The following is a 19363-nucleotide window of genomic DNA, read 5'->3' on the forward strand; positions in this document are numbered from 1 at the left end:
ACCTCATTATACTTTTCATAACCTGTCTCAGTTAAGGCCTTCAAGGATCAATAAAAGGAAATGGAAAAAAAAAAAGGAATAATATTGGAATTTACAAATCGGAGAGAGAAATCTGGATGCTGTTAAAATAATGCAACTATAACTAGGAATCTTAATTTGAATTTTGTTATTAGAATTATAATTTAGTTTTTTCTGATGTGCACATCTGAAATGAAGAGACTTACTATGAACTTTATTACACTAATGTGTCATAATGCTTTACTGGAAACCATGTACAAATTTGTTCCAGGCAGCACAATGAATGATTTGTATACATTAGTACTATGCTATCCCCGATATCCTTCCAACGTAGATAATTACTATAAATTCATTTTGCAGAGAGTCAAAATTATGTCTAATACATTCCAAGACATGAGATGCAAGTGTCTCAGCCCCTGCTCAGAGACATTCCCTCTTTTCTTTAAATATTTTTTCAATTATAAAATTCATAGAGGAACACAAAAGTAGTAAATGATTTGCATCGAATTGCTGGGGTTAAACACTCATGAACAAGGTATCAAAAAATATCTTACAAGACAGATTAGTATAGAAGCTGCTGCTGCAAATGGCCCTCTTAAAAAATTAATAAAGAGCTCTGGATCAATCCTAAGAAAGTTTTATTATTCCAAATTCCTGAGAGGGGGATTTACTAATGATGTAGTAAGCAGAGAAAGATGAAGACATTACCTGTAAAAAACTGTCTTGGCAGCAGAGGAATTCATTCTTTTTCATGATGGACTCGGCAGTTAATACCAATTCATTTTTACTAAGAGCTGGTTCACTCTGACATGGATAAACTGCCTTAAGCAAAAACAACACAAGTTTTACTTCTACACATACAGATACACAAGGGCATTCAATAGTTTAGAAATACCTTTATTCTTCTTGAGTTCTATAAACTAAGTGGATTAGAAAGATGTACAATGCTTGGCTGAAGAGCATTATAGATTTATGTAACTGGAAATTTACCATGCCATGCATTTCTGGTTACACAAATCACCATGTCTCAGCCACTGAAGTCTGAAAGTCTTTTCCCATGAAAAACAATCCTTTGTCTTAGCCAAGAATAAAACATATGAATACTGCAACAATGAAGAGATATTAACTACACTTTTATTTAAACATGACACAAAATGACATGCTATGCCCACCTAGACAGGTCTTGAGAGTTAAGAAATCCAGTAGTCCCAATAAGTTATTGTATCAAATAATTTATGCTGAAAGTATCCAATCCAACGCCCAATTAATCTGAATAAGAGTTAAGTACCGACTTTAATGAGCTTTGGATCAAACCATAAGAGGATGTCTAACCTTTTTTAAATACCCAAAATATCCTTAATAGTTGATACATTGGTCTAGTTGCTCATATTTAAATCAAAATAATTAGACAGGCCTCTTACAGATACAGGTACATTAATAGACTCTGATCCAGCAAATAATTAAAACAAACTTTTAAAGAAATCCTTAAAGTGATTTATCATATTGATTTTTTTCTCCTGGATGCTCAAGCACTGCTCCATATCACTAAAAGCTAAAAAACCTAAATATTAAAGCTTACTCTGATATTGTCCAGAACCCGTTTGAACTCCAAGGGTTCATCCTTCCCTTCCATGGCTGCTGGATCTAAACCATCTCCTCCGTAAATGAATTGAACAATGTCACCAGTAGAACTTCTAACAGTCAGGTCATATTGAGAGCAAAGATCTTCAAGTGATTTCACCAGCCGCCTCTAAGAAAAGGAAAGGAAGATGCTTCCTGGGAATAGCCATACATTTGCATAACAAAAAACCTATACAAACGTGGACCGAGGAAATAATTGGGTAAGAGCGAGAAGCAAGTAACCTGATCTGCGTAGTTCACACACAACCCGCAATATTTAATTCTATACTTTTTTTTTTGGGGGGGGGGGGGGGGGGGAGGGGGAGAGAAGGCAATGACAAGACACCAAACACAGGAATGATAAGAAAAAGATCAAAGAAGTAAAAGTTTGCACGCTTCTCCTCTGCCACCTCTCATCTTTTTAAATGCAGAAATGAAGAGCTACCACCTTTAGAACTTGATGCAGCATTTAGATAAATCAAAACAAGTTTTACAGTCTTTTCAAATTACATACGTTTTTTAAAGCAGTTTTGATGATTTCTGACCTTTTTCTTAAAATGCATAAGTGAGCCTTATCATTCCCTTGTTGTGGGGAGGGAAAAGAAAACATGCACAGTCACGACTAAGTTACCTTACTCCCAAATTTGCTTTTTTAAACAATAGTCTAATAATTTATGGAGTTAGATTCAAGGTTGTTTGGGAGTAACTTCATTAGTGTCGCAGGGCACCTTAGTGCCTGCTCCTAGAGAGGAGAAACTGCCAGGGAGAGAGCCCTGGCAGAGCTAATTTAGCACAGCTGTGGGTTGCCGGAGCAACTAAGGGGAGCCAGCTGCCTGTAGGGGGCAGGGCCTGGCCCTTATAAAGCCCAGGGCCGAAGCCAGCCTGGCAGTTCTCTGCCAGCAGCCTGGGAGGCAGGAGCTCTGGGAGTGAGGATGTGGAAAGGAGCAGGACGTGCAAGTACAGCTCATGATAGCCCTGAGAGGATGGGCACTAGAGTTTAGCCATGCGGCTTGTGGTTATGTTACAGCCTAGGGGCTTGTGGTTTTGCTTTGTGTTTGTGCTATTACACCCGGAGGCTTGGGTGAGGCTGTAGGGGTTGGAGGAGGCCTCAATCACAGGGACCCCAGAGAGTGTGGGGTGCCCTAGCGCCAAGAGAGCGCATTATTTTCATAGCGCCAGGGAAGGCGCAGCTCGCACGCCAGTGCGTGAGCAACTGGCGGCGAGGAGCGCGGCCAGTGGGTCGCGGGCGCAACCCATAGGTTGCGGACGGGGACCTAGACCCTGGATTGCGTGTGGGGGAACATAGACCCCGGCCCCAGGAAAGGGGCGGTATTATTGAGTAGCCCAGTGTGGGCACGGCGAACCCCAAAGAGGGGGGAGCGCCATTACTGAGGAGCCCTAGAGGGGCCATATTGAGGAGCCCGAGACGGGCATAGCGAGCCTGGCCGTAGGCTAGTGCGGTAACACCCCTCAGACTGAGGCAGGGCGCTGCGGTTGCCCCGAGAAGACGGAGTAGCAGCGCGGTGAGCCAGGGTCAGAGAGGGTGCCCGTGCGGTTGGCCCATAGGACCGGAGGCCCGCTAGAGAGTCCTTGAGCGGAACCTCACCGGCAGGGGAGGCCCAGAGTGGGCAAGACGAGAGTTCCATCAAGACGTGGCGGGCGAGAATGGAGGGTGCCCTCGGGCCGAAGTAGCACGGTGAGAGGGCCTCAAGGAGATCACGGCCCTCTACGAGGACCCCGCTGTGACAATTAGCATTAGTTTAGTAATTCCAAGTTAGAAGCAACATTTTTTATTGGCACACCACACTTGGGTAATTATACTACCTTCACTTGTAGATATTAAAAAACATTAGTACTTAGGTCCATTCTACTTGAAAGACAGACCCTGTAGTTCATATTTTGGAATGAGAAAAAATGCAAAAATATTATTTTAAGAAATGAATCACTGTATTACAGACTCTAAAATACATCTATGCAGGCCATAGCATGACTTGAATTGATGTTTCCTGCTATTTTTCTTATCTAACTGCAAGATTTAAGACAGAGTATGATCCTATGAAGTAAGAACACCTGGAATTCCAAATAAATGCAAAGAAATGGTCAACACTTTGCAACACTTGCAGACTACTCCTATTTCAAAACCCGGTAGATCACAAATTTTTAAGTCACAGAAAATAGAAACTAGGTAATTTAGTCCAAAATCCCCATCAAGTGTTCCATGAAAGTGCCCTGAATTACTTTATATGTCACAATTTATGGGTCTGATCCTTCAAGACCTCTGTAAAGGGAATTCCACTGGGACTTACGTGGTTTGTTCCTAGACACCACATTATTTTTCTTCTTTTTGTGATGTACTAGCATCAGAGACAACTGTAGCAGGGTGCAGGGCCCAAGGCAAATCAGCCTATGGCAGTAGGGGAGGTGGCGAGCAGCTGGACATGAAGCAAGTCCAGCTCTGCGGGGCCCCCTGAAGTGCGGGGCCTGAGGCAGCTGCTCCAATTCGCACCCCACTAGGGACGGCCCTGACCAGCACTCGATAATATTAGGAGGAATAGACACTATGCCAAGAACCACAGAACCTTGCTACCAGAGGAAAAGAAATGTGGAAGGTATAAGAAGGAGTCTAACACTTAAAAAGAGTTTTAGGGAAGAGCCTCTGAGTGTTAAATTTTGATTCCGACTGAATTTTATATTTCCTGAAAGATAAAAGGAAAAATGCAACTTCCTTACTTGGTGCATCTTATAGGCATTTGCACAAGTCTTTCAAGGAGACGGGGAGAAAAAAGACGAGAGCAGCAACATTAAATGCCTCATTATCTTTTATAATAAGTAACTACATTTCAAGTCACTGATGCACAATTTTTTTGGAGGAGTCGCATCATACAAAACATATGGAAGAATCCCCTCCCATTAAGAATTGCATGCTAGCTTATGGATTTTAACCTGTCAGTTTCATCAGCGTAAAGACCAGTCCATAACACTGCTCCCATTTATGTTACTAGTGGAATTCCTTTTTATTTAAGGAAGTAGATTTAATTTTGGCTTTTTCTGGGGGCAGGGAAAAACCAATTCTGAGTAAGAGTCCAAATACTGCATGCCTAACTTGAGTAGTTTCATGGAGATAAATGAGGCTAGGCTGTTCATGGGAGTAGAGCAAACTAGTTTGTTCCAGAAAAGTTTGTGTTATGTGACAGCTGCTACCTTGGCTGACATACCACAGGAGTGAACCAGGGATATTTCATAGATTTTATAGACATTAGGGCTGGAAGGGACCTCGGAAGATCATTAAGTCCAGCCCCCTGCCCAAAGGGCAGGAAGTCAGCTGCGGTCATAGGATCCCAGCAAGATAAGCATCCAGTTTCATCTTGAAGGTGTTCAATGAAGACGCTTGAACCACCTCCGGCGGCAGGCTGTTCCAGACCTTGGGGGCTCGGACAGTAAAGAAATTCTTCCTTATGTCCAGCCTGAAACGGTCTTGTAGTAGTTTATGACCATTCGACCTAGTCGTCATCCCTTGGGGCGCTCTGGTGAACAAACGTTCCCCCAGATACTGATGGTCACCCCTGATAAACTTATAGGTGGCCATCAGATCACCCCTGAGCCTGCGCTTTTCCAGGCTAAAGAGCCCCAGGGCTCTCAGCCTGTCATCGTAGGGTCTGCTTCCCTGACCTCTGATCATGCACGTGGCTCTTCTCTGGACTCTCTCAAGCTTCTCCACGTCCTTTTTGAATTGTGGAGCCCAAAACTGGATGCAGTGCTCTAGCTGCTGCCTCACTAAGGCCGAGTACAAGGGGAGAATGACGTCCTGGGATTTGCTTGAGAAGCATCTATGGATGCAAGCCAGCGTTTTGGTCGCTTTACTAGCAGCAGCATCGCACTGCAGGCTCATGTTCATCTTGTGGTCAATGATGACCCCCAAGTCTCTTTCTTTCACAGTGCTAGCCAACATAGCAGTGCTGAGCCTATAAGGATGCTGCAGGTTTTTCTTCCCAAGGTAGAGAACCTTGCATTTAAATTGGCGTTGAATACCATCAGATTCTCGTCCGCCCACTTGCTGAGCCTGTCCAGGTCAGCCTGGATCACCCGCCTGTCTTCTGGTGTGGATGCTTTTCCCCAAAGTTTGGTGTCATCAGTGAACTTGGCCAGTCCGTTTCTGACTCCAGTGTCCACATCATTAATGAAGATGTTGAACAGTATGGGTCCAAGGACAGAGCCCTGGGGGACCCCACTGGTCACAGGACACCACGATGAGTGACTTCCATCAATTACTACCCTCTGGATCCGAACCCGGAGACAGTTTTCCAGCCAGTGGATCGTGGAGGACCCAAGGCGACAATTGGCCAGTTTCTCCAAGAGGCGATCATGGGAAACCAGATCGAAGGCTTTTTTGAAGTCAAGATATATGACATCAATCTCTTCTCCCTTGTCCAGGTGATAGGTCACCTGGTCGTAGAAGGAAATGAGATTGGTCAAGCAAGACCTACCCGCAACAAACCCGTGCTGGCTATCCCTTAAGATGTTGGCGTCGGCCAGTCCATTAAGGATGGCCTCTTTGATAAACTTTTCTAAGATCTTCCCCGGGATAGAAGTCAGGCTAATGGGCCTATAGTTAGCCGGATCCACTTTCTTCCCTTTCTTGAAGACAGGCACCACACTGGCCTTCTTCCAGTCTTCGGGCACTACACCAGAGCGCCAAGAGTTTTCAAAGATCCACGCTAGAGGCTGGGCTATGATGCTCGCCAGCTCCTTGAGTACCCTGGGGTGAAGATTGTCAGGGCCGGCTGACTTGAAGGTATCCAGCTTCTCAAGATGTTCCTTCACGAAGTCAGCATCAATGGAGGGCAGGGGATCACCCTCATCTGGACTTCCCTGTCCCGTAGCGGGCATGGGCGTCCTATGGGACTGATGAAAGACTGACGCAAAGTACCTATTTAATAGGTTGGCTTTTTCCTGGGTGTCAGTTGCCCCATCTAGTTCAGCAGGGGTCCAACGTTGCCCCTGCTTTTCCTCTGGCTCCCCACATATCTGAAAAAGGACTTTTTATTGTCCTTGATGCTCAAAGCTAGTTGGAGTTCAGTTGCAGCCTTGGCTTTCCTGGTCTGCTCCCTGGATATACACAGCCAAAAGATAGTACATTTCAGGGTAAAAAGCCAAGTTCTCACAACTTGAATCCTCTGAGGAGGACTTGTAACAAAGTTACATTTTCATCTAGCTAAGTAATGGTCATTCAATTAAATGTCAGAACCAGGTTTACAGTACCACTAACATCTTCTTTGTTTCTTACTGAACTAATAGCTAAGTTAGTTACCATACTGGATCAATGTTCCACACCCTCAGATCTCCACTGGTTTCAACAGAATTTCTGGGCATGCACCACTTTAAAAGAGGCACTCAATTAGATCAGGACTCTTATGAGCAAGGATTCTCAGACATACTCCGCCGATAAATAAAAAAAAAAGTGTATTAGCATGATACGGTAACTACCATTTAGTAAAAAGCCCAGGTTAGAAGCCTCCATTATTGTACTTTCACACACCAAACATTAGATAAATATGTCATTTTACTTCAAGGTATAACTGACAATCATAATCCCCCTAGTTAGGAGACTGTATCCATGCCTACATAATTGTCAGTTACCTGCATATATCCAGTTTCGGCTGTTTTTACAGCTGTATCAACAAGACCTTCCCGACCAGCCATGGTGTGGAAGAAAAACTCTGTAGGAGTCAGCCCAGAATAGAAACTATTGGCAACAAAACCTTTTGCTGCTGGAAGCTATAGAGAAGTGAGAGAGAAAAAATAAAACTTGAGACAGGGTGCATTTTTATACATCCATGACACAAAGACATTTATTGTATATAACCAATATTAAGTCCATGAGCACTCTGTGTACATTCCAATCTGCAACACAGTTGAAGGACAGTAAGAACACTCATTTGGCTAAGTATATGCAAGCAAATACAGTAGTTTCTTTGCTACAGCCTGTACCTTTTAAACCAAAAGCAGCTGGTGAAAATTAGATGCGAGAAAACTGGATTCCCAAAAGTCCTGAATTTTGGTGGCAAGGAAGCAACAGCATGGTTAACTGCCGTAGTTCTGGGCTTGGGCATCTTTCACATGCACTAGAATTCTTGAAATACACTACTGCACAGGATAGTTAAGAAACCTTACAGCAATGTTCCACTTTGTAAAAAGCCATTTTGTAAAAAAGTTGAATGGATGAATGAATTGTCTTAAGTAATAAGAATGATGAATATTCTTATTCCCAGATTTATTTTACTATACAAGTATTTCAGTGAAAGGACCATTTAGAGATATTGTATTTCACAGAAAACAAATAAAAACCTGAGTTGTTAAAGTTCAGGTTAATGAAGCTTCTTCAAAAACTAGTCCAGGCACAAAATTGTATATAAAATGTTTTATCTGATTATTTATTCTTAGAAGTGGTCTTTTTAGAAGCATATTGGTGAAAGACTCCAGTGGCAACTCAATTGAGCTAATTTCCACTACATAGATTTCATTGTAATTTTAGTGAATGCAAGGCTACTCACCTTGGAATGCTTCTCAAAGTGAGGTAGAGACCGATTTTCAAATCCATCAGGGACTCGTGACCCACTGATAGCCTGCTGCCCTACACAGGCAATCATCTGGGATATATTAATAAAGGAACCTTTAAGGTAAAACAAACAACCCAATCAACAATATGCATTGCATATTCAAAACAGAAACAGACCACACCACTTCCCTCAGCATCTTTTTTCTTCTTCTTTTAAATGGGCATCAGTTAACTGAACAGTTCTGTTACTTGTTCCATTCAATCACACACCACACACAAGCCAGTTATCCATTAGGGTTGTGTGAAGCTTCGGTCCCCGATTCGATTCAGTGGAGAGATTCAGTCCGATTTGGTGGCTGAAACTCCAAATCCGAATGGAATCAGGCGACCCTTTAATCTCTCCGAATCGAATAGGAAAGATTTGGCGATTCAGATATAGACATAGCTTTAAACATTTTTTCTACATACCTAAAGGTACCAGGCAGCTTGTGAATGCTGCGATGCTGGGGCACATGGAGTGTCCCACAGGAGCGCAGGGGGCTCCCCAGCACGCTCGGCAGCAGACCTGGAAGTGGACCAGAAACACTTCTGGTCCACTTCTGGGTCCATTGGGGAGCATACGGCCAAGGAAGGAGCCTCCACACTGCCCTGGCTTGGCGACTGGTGCCTCCTGAGTCGGGGGGGGGGGGGCGGGCACGTCCCCTGCGTGCTCATGGTGGACCCAGAAGTGGACCAGAAGTACTTCTGATCCACTTCTGGATACACCACCGAGCATGCGGGGGGCCGCTCCGCACTCCTGTGGGACACTCCATCTGCCCCACCTTCACAGTGTTTGCAAGCTGTGCCTGGTACCTGGAGGTGAAAAATAAACTGCGTCTATGCCCAAATCATCAACTCTTCAGATTTGGATTCAGCCGAATCAAGTCAGGGACAGTGATTCGAATCAACAAATCAAATCACTGTCCCGGATTCGTGCCGAATCCGAATCGAATATGGCCTGGTTCTGCACATCCCTATTATCCATACAATTCAAGTACCTTCTATTATTATGTTTTTCTGTGATACTATTTTCTTCCTTGATTACACATCTTAGGTTAGCCGGCCTTGCATTATTCATTATTGTACAGATTGTGATCTAGTTCTATAAGTGCAATTTGTTTTGTTTACCACTGAAATTGTAATATTTTGCTGGTGACAAGTACAATACAAACTGCCTTAAACCACAGGGCACTAAGAGTCATTACCTCAACAGTTTTCTTTGATTATTTCATCCTGAAGAGACAGCCAGAAAAAACAAACAAACCCATACCTGCTACATCTTTCTTGTCAAGATCTCAAAGTCTTTTACAGATCTAAATAGAATACAACTCACCCAATGATGAATTACTACACTTTGTTAGCAGATTCAGAAATGGATCCAGATGGTGTGCGAAAGAGAAGAATAATTTTATCCAACTGATCTTGCAGAACAGTAATGACTAGGAAGATGGATTACCACAACAGCTTGATATGGGGACATATGGACTTCAGTTGGACTTCTTTAAAAAGGGATTTTATTTATTTATTGCCATTTTTTTTTCCATAGGTTACTTGATCCTGTTGATACTATAAGATCTTTTTCATGGTGTATTTCTGTAAACATCTCAAAGGCAGCAAAGCTGGAAGGAAAGTCTTATCTTATGGTAGCAAAAATCTAAACATGAATGGTTACATTAAGTCTTGTGCTTAGTGTTAGCTACATATGTTTAAGTTGACTAACTTATCTTTTTACTGCAGCATACTATAAACCTTTTTACACAACTGCATAGTTTGAGGGGTGGGGTAACAAGTAGTCATTTCACTTGTGCTGACCACTGATTTTAAAGAGCACTGATGTAGGCAGCAGCTTCACTGTATTTCAGATCTTAACTAATCTTACCTTTAGAACCACAGAGAGCCATGATAAGGGGACTGTTACTCTTGTCCAATTCTCTGAGACAGGCACTGCCAGCGTGGTCTCTGATAACAGAGAGCTCTTTAAGAATTAAAGCCTAGGATCAGAGAATTTATACATTTAATAAATACAGAAATACAGTATGCTATGACCAAAAGCTTCACAAGTACTCAGGGAGAAGGCAGGATAGGGTGGGACCTTAAAACTAACTAAGCTATTATATAAAGGCACCAAAATGGTCCATTGAAGCGTCCGAGCTATACAAACACCGGGGAGCCAGGTCAAACTACTGTGCTTCCTCTTCCAGTAAAGCATTGTGTGTCCCGTCCCCCCCCCCCCCCTCCCCACTTCACATGTGTCAGTAACCTATATGACAATAAATAGTCTACAAACACCTAGCCTTGGGACAGGGAAATGCAATGAAGGACATGTCAAAGCCCCTTCCAGCACTGTTTCCTTTGACTGAGTCTATGAATAAAACAACTATGACTTTATAAAAAGGTAGTATGGTATTTATCTGAGCCCAAGACAACTTTAAATTTAATACAACCTCCCCAATAATTAGATCCTAGACATGGAAAATTGATACAGTTATTGGTCTTCCATGTCTATAACAAACTAGAGGATAATCTTACAATTCATACTCCCATCACTGCTGCAAGTTGGGAAAGGAGTAGCAGGGAGGTAAGCAGTGGCAAGAGGGCAGGCCGTGAGAGAGTCAAATGATCTGACCCCTGCCCCTTGCTCTTCTGCATCTTGCCCTCTGCCACCTGTTGAACGAGGAAAAACCTCATCTTGGGTTTGAGGTAATACAATAGAATTTAGGTAACAGAGACAACAGAATGCAAGACCCACTGATGACTGGGAAATATGACCATAAAAAATATTTTTGAAGTTCCACAAACAGACCTATGTAGTTAAATTAAAAAAAAAAAAAAAAAGAAAGTATCACATCACAATATATATTTTGACCATACGTTGTATTATTGTTACTGTTAATACGTTGAAGTGCACTTTTATGTATTCTACAGGAGTATTTGATACAGATGGTGAACTTTTACTAAGACGAGATCTTACCATTCCACTCAACTTTGAGAAGTGTGACAAATTAATGTTTTTTTGTGACAAGTATCCCAGTAACTTATTAAGATTGGCTATGCCAGCACACACCCAGACCAGCTGATCCACTTTGTTGGGTGCAATCTATTTTTAACCATTTTAACTACTTCTAACATCAGTCCCCATCATGACAGTTAGAAGGTCTGAAAATGACAGGAAATAGTAGTTTGGGGCTTGCAATACCACAGTATTGACAGCGCTTTAAGCAATGGTCCTTAAATACAGAATGCTGTCAGTGCTGTTGAATTAGCAGCTCCAAAACTGACCATCTCTCAGCATTTTTAAAGATTCCAATAGTCCCCCTATGGCAGCTGCTATTAAAAGCCTTACAAACCAAGGGAGATACCAGCTGCAAACACTAACTGCCATCATTTTCTAGTTTTCCAGTAGCAGCCTTTGAAAGCTTCTTCCCTTCACCTTCTCTCAGGCAGCTAACTGGAGTAAAAATTATGCTACAAAGAGGCAAACAGGACTGAAAAACACTACACATTTAAGCAATTTATGCATGTTATTGATATGGAGATAACTCAAATCTGTTATAATGCACGCAATAGGCAAATTGGGATCAATACTATTTTTTGCAGTTAAGCAAATATGCATATCAAGGGCTGTGCAAAGCTTCAGTCTGCAATTCAATTCAGAGGCTGAATCACCAAATCCAAACTGAATTCGGAGAAGAAAAAAAACCCCCCTCCGAATCTATTTGGAGCATCAAAATCAATTCAGAAAAGATTTGGAAGGCAGTCTTTCAGGGGAACAGAAACTGAGAAGAGGGAGGGGAAGCAGGGGGTGGGAAGACTGACATCTCTAGCTGGCCAGTGATTGTGATCTCTCCCTGAGTCCTCTTTCAATCACAGTGCTCTGGGGGAGGGACGTAGAAATAGCAGGCTTTCTGTGCCTTTTGTGAGCTGTTTCTGCCTGAGCAACAGCATTTGAAAGGTATGGGACTGGCTTGGCTTCCTACCTAGTCAGTCTCCTGCTACTTTCTGTTCTTGAAAAGGATTGGATATAGCTTACTAACTAGAATCCCTCTACTTATCCCTATCCAATCCATTTTTTTCCAAGTTATATTTGTTCTTGGTTCGTTTTTTCTTCCAATGCTTTTTAAAAAGAAAGCTGTGTTTTCTCTGGCAGTGTGATCCATCACTGTGCAGGGAAGCACATACATTACACACACTCACACACACACACACACATCATAGAAGTCAGATATTAATAAACAGAACACAACACAGAAGAAGTCAGACAGTCATAGAAGATGATGAGATATGATTTTAGATGCACACACAACAGTAAACACAACACAGAAAGCAGACACAGTCATACAGAGAAGAAGATGATGATATATATTATTAGTTAAATTATACACACAGATACATTTTCCAGCACAGGAAAGACTAATACGAAGTGTGCTGGAAAGGTAGGTGCCAGGTCTTCTGTCTCCCAGCAGAGGGAGAGAGGCTAGAGGGGGTAGGGGGAGAGCTAGAGCTGCAAGTCCCCCACCCAAACATAGATGCATCCTCTTTCCTGGCAGCCATGAGTCTTCTGCTGTCAGTGGAAGCAAGGAGGTTGGAACAGTACTTGTCCCTGAACCTGCACCACTTCCCCTAACACCAGAAATAGGCACCAGCAGCAGAATGACAGTCTCCTCCACCCCAAGTTCATCTCCCAGCATAAGCCTCCCACTGCCAGAGGAGGAGCTGGATCTGGAACCAGGGGACCCAAGCGCAGGGGACCTGGGGAACCAGGGGACCATGAGTTTCAGTACCTAGGAGGCTGAAGTGAAGTTCATAGGCCCAGCTGTGAAAAGTGGTTTGTAAATTCCCTTTCAGGATCAGGCCTGAGAGACTGGAGACAGAGTGGGTTTTTTGGTGAGAAATGTGCCCCCACAGGTAGTTGGGTATTCTTGTCTTTGATATATTCTAGTGTGCAGTTTGTGGGGGTACTGGAGATATATTGGCAGGTTCTGTGTTTTGAGATGTAAGAAGTTGGCTGCTGGTGATGAGGTTAGCAAGGTTCAGTGCTTGTTTGAATTTACAAACCACTTTTCACAGCTGGGCCTATGAGCTTCACTTCAGCCTCCTAAGTACAGAAACTCATGGGCTCAATATAGAAATTGGAATTCTGACACACTACAACCTGCTGGGCATCTGACGCCCCAGGTATCTCTCCACTTTTGCCTGCTACATCCCCTTTCTCCCTCCACCCCAGCCTGTCCCTCACCCTCTGACACCTCCATTTCAATTTTCACTGATCAGCTTTTTTACCTGCATTGCATGCCAGCCTCTGGCTAGTTTACTATTCCCCTTCCATCAAAGAATAGCACACACACACACTCCAACTGCAGGTGCTTCCTCAGCCTGATGGAGGGTTTTTCAACCTGAAAACTTGCTAAGATATATTTCTCTAACTATTCAGTTGGTCTACTAAAGATACCAGATTGACCCAAATAACTTAGTCTGCCAGTGCCATATCCTTAGACCAACACTCCTACCACCTGTCCCCGGTCAGCTGACTGGAAGGAGGCAGGGCCCTAGGTACATCTTTACTCTCAGGGCTGGCAGGGAGAGTTCTCTGGCAGCTGCTGGAGAAGCTGCTCCTGCAGGAAAGGAAAGAAAGGCTCTGTGACAGTTTGGCTCCCTGAGATGCTAATGCTACTGTGCTGAAGTGCACTGTAGTGCTTACCTGTTGTTATTTAAAGTGGTGGATCGGAGGCTGTAGGGGAGGAGGACGCAGCCTCATTGGGGCACAATACCGTGTGGTGTAGAGGCCCCAGCACCAGTAAGGGTGCACCTCAACACACACAGAATCACCCGTGTCATAAGTTTTGCTTGTCAGCAGCCTAAGGTGCAGTTTCCCAGAAACCCCTGCACCTATTTCCTTGAAACCTGGCAGGCTTCAAGGCCTCAGCAGGGCCTAATATGCCTGCAGTTTTCACCTCACTGTGCCTTAACATACACACGACACGAGTTTAGCTTTCAGCAGTTTGAGGTACAGTTTCCTAGAAACCCCTGCACTTATCTCCTTGAAAGGGCTTCATACCCTCAGAAGGGGCTACCGTCCCTGCAATTTTTATCTGAATCAGCCAAAAAATGTCAAAGTTATAGGTATGTCAGTGATTCCCCACTATAGTCTATGGCCAAATCTGCAAATCTCTCTGAATTGGCGCTGAATCTTCCGAAGCTGATTCAGCTGAATTGATTTGGGACAGTGATCTGAATTGAATCACTATCCTCCGAATCGGCCGAATCCGAATCTGAATTGAATACTTCCCTATTTGCACAAGCCTAATATCTAACATGTATAGAAGTTTAGTATACTGAATTAATTCATGTTTTTTTACTTCTGCCATCTCATCTTAGCACTTAGAGTTCACTTTTGTTTAACCTTAGCCATTCCTCTATTGTTATTGTTTGAAAATGCTGAAGTAATTGTTGAGAAAGGATACAGAATGATACACAAGCAGTTCCAAGTAGTACCAATTCCACAAGACATTTTGTGCCATAAAAATGTACCCTACTTAGTATTGTCCAGATACAGCAAGCTAGCTTCGAATGAACTAGCTTATATATCTGAGTATATGTTGCAAAACAGTACTTTCCAGAGATATTCAAGGTAGCTTTGGATTCACTAGCTCTAAAACCAGAAGGCATATTAGGTACATTAGCCCATACACAGCACTAAGGTTAGTCTGTTCTATGGGAAATGAATGCAGAGTTGGCTCAGGCACACTTGCTTTCCCCTGTAGTTCAACATCTTCATTAATGATGTGAACGTTGGAGTTAGAAGCGGACTGGTCAAGTTTACCTATGACACCAAACTCTGGGGTAAAGCATCCACACCTGAGGACAGGAGGGCGATCCAGGATGACCTTGACAGGCTCAGGAAATGGACGGATGAGAACCTACGGTGTTTAACGCTGAAAAATGCAAGGTTCTCCACCTTGGAAGGAAAAACCTGCAGCATCCTTATAGGCTCGGCAGTGCTACGCTGGCTAGCACTACGGATGGAAGGGACTTAGGGGTCACGATTGACCATAAGATGAACATGAGCCTTCAATGTGATGCTGTGGCTAGTAAGGTGAGCAAAACGCTGGCTCGCATCATTAGATGCTTCTCAAGTAAATCCCGGGACGTCATTCTCCTGTTGTACTCAGCCTTAGTGAGGCCACAGCTGGAGTTTTCGGCTCCACAATTCAAAAACGATGTGGAGAAGCTTGTGTGGAATCAGAAAAAATATATGCCTTAAACTTTGATTATTTTAGTTATAAGATGACATAACCGCTTTGTGTAGGATTGCTGGCTCTGTACAGTAGAACAGATAAGGGCAAGTGTTTGTTCTTTGTAACTCTTCTGCAAATGCTTCGCTCACCGCGGCCTTGAAGGTAAAAAAAAAAAAAGTATGTACAAAGTAGATTTCCAGGTGCAAGAAGGAGGTCTGTGAACTAACCTCACCTCCCTCATAATTCCCATCCTGATTACAGCAAAGAAATAATGAAGTAATATTATAGCCGCTTTTCAAGCTAATTTCACTATATGATCACGTGAGTTGTAAGCGACTGTTAAAAAGTATATAAGCCTCCTGATTTTGCTCTTGGGGGGGGACCCCTTCCAAGTGCTTGGGAAATCCATGTCACTTTGGAACTCCCCCTACAGCTGTAGTTTCTTTTGAATAAAAGCTTCTGCTGACCTGACCCAAAAGTACTCTGTGTGTGTTTCCACGACACTTGAAAGTCCAGAAAAGAGCCATGCACATGATCAGAGGTCAGGAAAACAGACCTTATGATGACAGGCTGAGAGCTATGGGGCTCTTTAGCCTGGAAAAGCGCAGGCTCAGGGGCGATCTGGTGGCCACCTATAAGTTTATCAGGGGTGTTCACCAGGATCTGGGGGAACAGTTGTTCACCAGAGCGCCCCAATGGATGACAATGTCAAACGGTTATAAACCACAGCAAGACTGTTTCAGGCTGGACATAAGGAAGAATTTCTTTACTGTCCGAGCCCCCAAGGTCTGGAATAGCCTGCCATTGGAGGTGGTTCAAGCACCCGCGTTGAATGCCTTCAAGAGAAATTTGGATGCCTATCTTGCTGGGATCCTACGACCCCAGCTGACTTCCTGCCCCTTTGGCAGGGTGCCGGACTCGATCTTTTGAGGTCCCTTCCAGCCCTAATGTCCATGAAATCTATGTACAGACACACACTGAAGCCTGCATCTGAATACTACTGGGTTTAAGCACATGTTTAGTTATCAGGATCTACTCCGCAGTCTTCAAATGCCAACAGAGTGTAGGAGTCTTTTATAAGAATCTGTTCATGGCTAACTCTCAGGAACCATCTGCATTAAAGATTAAAGCATAACTCTTACCTCTAAGGTTTCTTCTGCAGTACAGCCAGGCTGCTGCTGCAGTTTGCCAGTGTTTAAAGCTTCAATGTATTCATCACATTTCTTATAGCCAGCATTCAGAAGTTCATACTTGGCTTTTAGCAGTCCCTGGCCTGGGGTGACATCACCAATCCCAATTGAGAATCCACGATTAGCTACAGTAAATTAGAGAGAGAGAGAGATTGTTGTGCAAGAGTTTAGCTCAGAGTCCCATGCAGAACACCTTGTAAGAAAACTTTATCATTATATGGAAACTGCAAATTCATTACATTAATCTCATTGAGTTCTATTTCCTCAGCTGGCATTTTCAATAGAAACTCGGCTGTGTTATACTGTATATTTTGTTCTAAAAGGGATGTTTAAAAACAAGCAGCACTTTTCAAATTACTTACAGAGATAGACAGGTGCAAGCCTGGCTAATCGTGACATAGCATCTGCAGCTTCTACCTGACCCCAGTCCCTCAGCAAAATGTAAAAGATATTGTTCTTGGATCCAGATCCTAAAGTTCCTTTGTCCATGCTGCCACTCATCAGCTCACTATTGTGGATTGTAACATCTGGAAACACAAATTAAAAAACTGAAAGTCTGATACTTCAACACCTCCATAACTTCAAACGTTGGCTTAACAGTAATTTAGTAGTGTTTCACCTATGTTGATGACAAAAACCAGAATCAAATATTTGCCATGCTCATAAAAATAACACGGATTATTGATGGAGTTTATCCAATATGATCCCTCTGCCATAACTATCATATATATATCTATATTTAAGTTAGCGTTATGCACCTCTTCCCTCAGTTAAATGCTTTTTTACATTCTCTTTTAAAATAATTGTAGCATCCTGTAACTAAGAAGCAACTTTAAACATCAACAGAGTTTCAAAACTTGCAATAAAGAAGTATTATTACATGATAGCAACTGTAAATGTTCTGAGACATTTATTTAGTCATTTTTATTACCAATCTAAAATTCTCTAGGGCCTATTACAGCAAGGCACTGGTGAGTCACTTAAGCTTAGATAAAAATGTTAGAGAGACTCTACTGCACAAAGAACTAGAGAACAAACTGTTCTTTTTCTCCTTGTAGTAACTAAAAAAAATAAAAGAAATCAGGCATTAACTGAACTAGAGAAATCCAGTCCTTGAGTTTGGGAATTAAGAATTATAATTCCTCCCCAAAAGTTCCATTCCTCCCGTTTCACTCTACCAAAGTTTTTGAAATGCAATTATATTGCATGTTTTAGGAGAGACATCTCTAATGTAGCCCAGCATTTCTTAAATCTCCAAGTGAAAAAAAAAAAATGTTTAAGACATTCTTTATCTTTGGCCTTTGTATGGTGCACTTATTCAGGTGACTTGTTTTTGCTTCAACAGGAAACACTCTTATTGCAGCTACTACATAGTGCTTGTGAACTTTTCTCTTCAGACAGGGACTGTGACTTCTGAACATGATCTTCAACCAAATTTTACTACACTGTTTTCCTTCTTTGTCAATGTGTAAAGCAACCAGTGTTCAGAAGGCAACATTCTGGCCATGCTCCCAAAGGCTCCAAACACCACTGGAGCTGCATCACTGGAAGATATAGCCAACTAGCTGTCCTAAGCATGTTGCTGTTTGAATAACCCTACACTGCCTCAAGTTCTGAAGATACCCCACAGCTACCTCCTGACTCACGGTGCAAGGCAGCATAATGCTCTGTCCTCTCCGCAGCTGCACCAAGACTAGATTTAATTTTAAGGATCCATGCACAGGTTTGGTACTAGGCAACTATTTTTTTCCACAATGAGACAGCAAGAGGAACAGCAAATTCTGAAGATTGCAGCTAACTAGTTTCACAGCTGCTAATGCACAGGGATCCCCATGCATCTAGGTCTGACTGAGAAGCTCTAGGATCAGTTTCTGTTTCTGCAAGTTCTTGGGGATAGAGATGGTTCCTAAAAAAAGATCCAGGATAGCTAGCTCATCTACTTATTTCAACAACTTCAGTATTTTTTTTTTTCAGGGAAAAGGTTGGGAAACAGATAGGCCTTAGCTTATCTCTCTGTAGAACACTTCCTGCTCAAATAGTATATCATATTCTAGTTAAAAATACTGAATATAGCAAATCTGTTTGATGAATCACAAATCGAAGCTGTTGAGGTTCCTTAAATACTGCATACAAATAGAAAGTGATGATAGCATTTCATGAGTCTTTACAGAAAGTAACAATATTTTTTAGAAAGACAGTAAAACAGTCAACTACTCAGAATTCCTTAGTGCTCTCATTTTCCAATTCTAACCATGAAAAAAGCATTTAATTAATTTAATTGAATTTTCTTCATCATGTTTCTTTGCTGCACTATCAGTAGCAATGAACAAGTAGGAGAACAGAACTGAAGGCAAAGATATCAGAGTAACTCACAAGAATCATTAGTACACAAGTCTTCCCCTTTGCCACAATACTGTTTGCCCTTGGTCCGGAGGTTGGCTTTTACAGGACAGTCATCACTAGGTTTGAGAATGAGGCTGAAGACCTGCTTTCCTGTCCAGAGGGTTACAGGCTGGACAAAAAAGAGAAACAGGGAAAACTTTGTTATTCATACAGTAATAAAGCAAGCAAGTTCTTCCATACACATACAGACATTCAGTTTCTGTTGGAAGTCACTGCAGAAAGCACAACACACCTCCTTCATAATTCTCGCATTGTGCAGCAAAGTCCCCCTCTACATATTATAGCAGGGGTTGTCAACTGGG

At 42.6% G+C, this 19363-nt stretch overlaps 1 protein-coding gene across 2 annotated transcripts in view; it reads right to left on the bottom strand.

The window, feature by feature from the left end:
• POLR3A (RNA polymerase III subunit A) overlaps positions 1 to 19363 on the bottom strand; it is a 58066-nt gene that overhangs the window by 21140 nt on the left and 17563 nt on the right. For both annotated transcript variants that reach the window (XM_059729763.1, XM_006269641.4), the window contains 8 exons: positions 19032 to 19170; positions 17021 to 17185; positions 16611 to 16783; positions 10113 to 10224; positions 8190 to 8308; positions 7276 to 7413; positions 1598 to 1768; positions 727 to 840 (listed from right to left, as the gene is read on the bottom strand). In XM_059729763.1, coding sequence (XP_059585746.1) covers positions 727 to 840; positions 1598 to 1768; positions 7276 to 7413; positions 8190 to 8308; positions 10113 to 10224; positions 16611 to 16783; positions 17021 to 17185; positions 19032 to 19170 — 1131 coding nt within the window. The remainder of the gene's footprint in view (positions 1 to 726; positions 841 to 1597; positions 1769 to 7275; positions 7414 to 8189; positions 8309 to 10112; positions 10225 to 16610; positions 16784 to 17020; positions 17186 to 19031; positions 19171 to 19363) is intronic.

Source organism: Alligator mississippiensis, chromosome 6 (genome assembly GCF_030867095.1).
Source record: "Alligator mississippiensis isolate rAllMis1 chromosome 6, rAllMis1, whole genome shotgun sequence".
In the NCBI taxonomy this organism is placed as follows: Eukaryota; Metazoa; Chordata; order Crocodylia; family Alligatoridae; genus Alligator; species Alligator mississippiensis.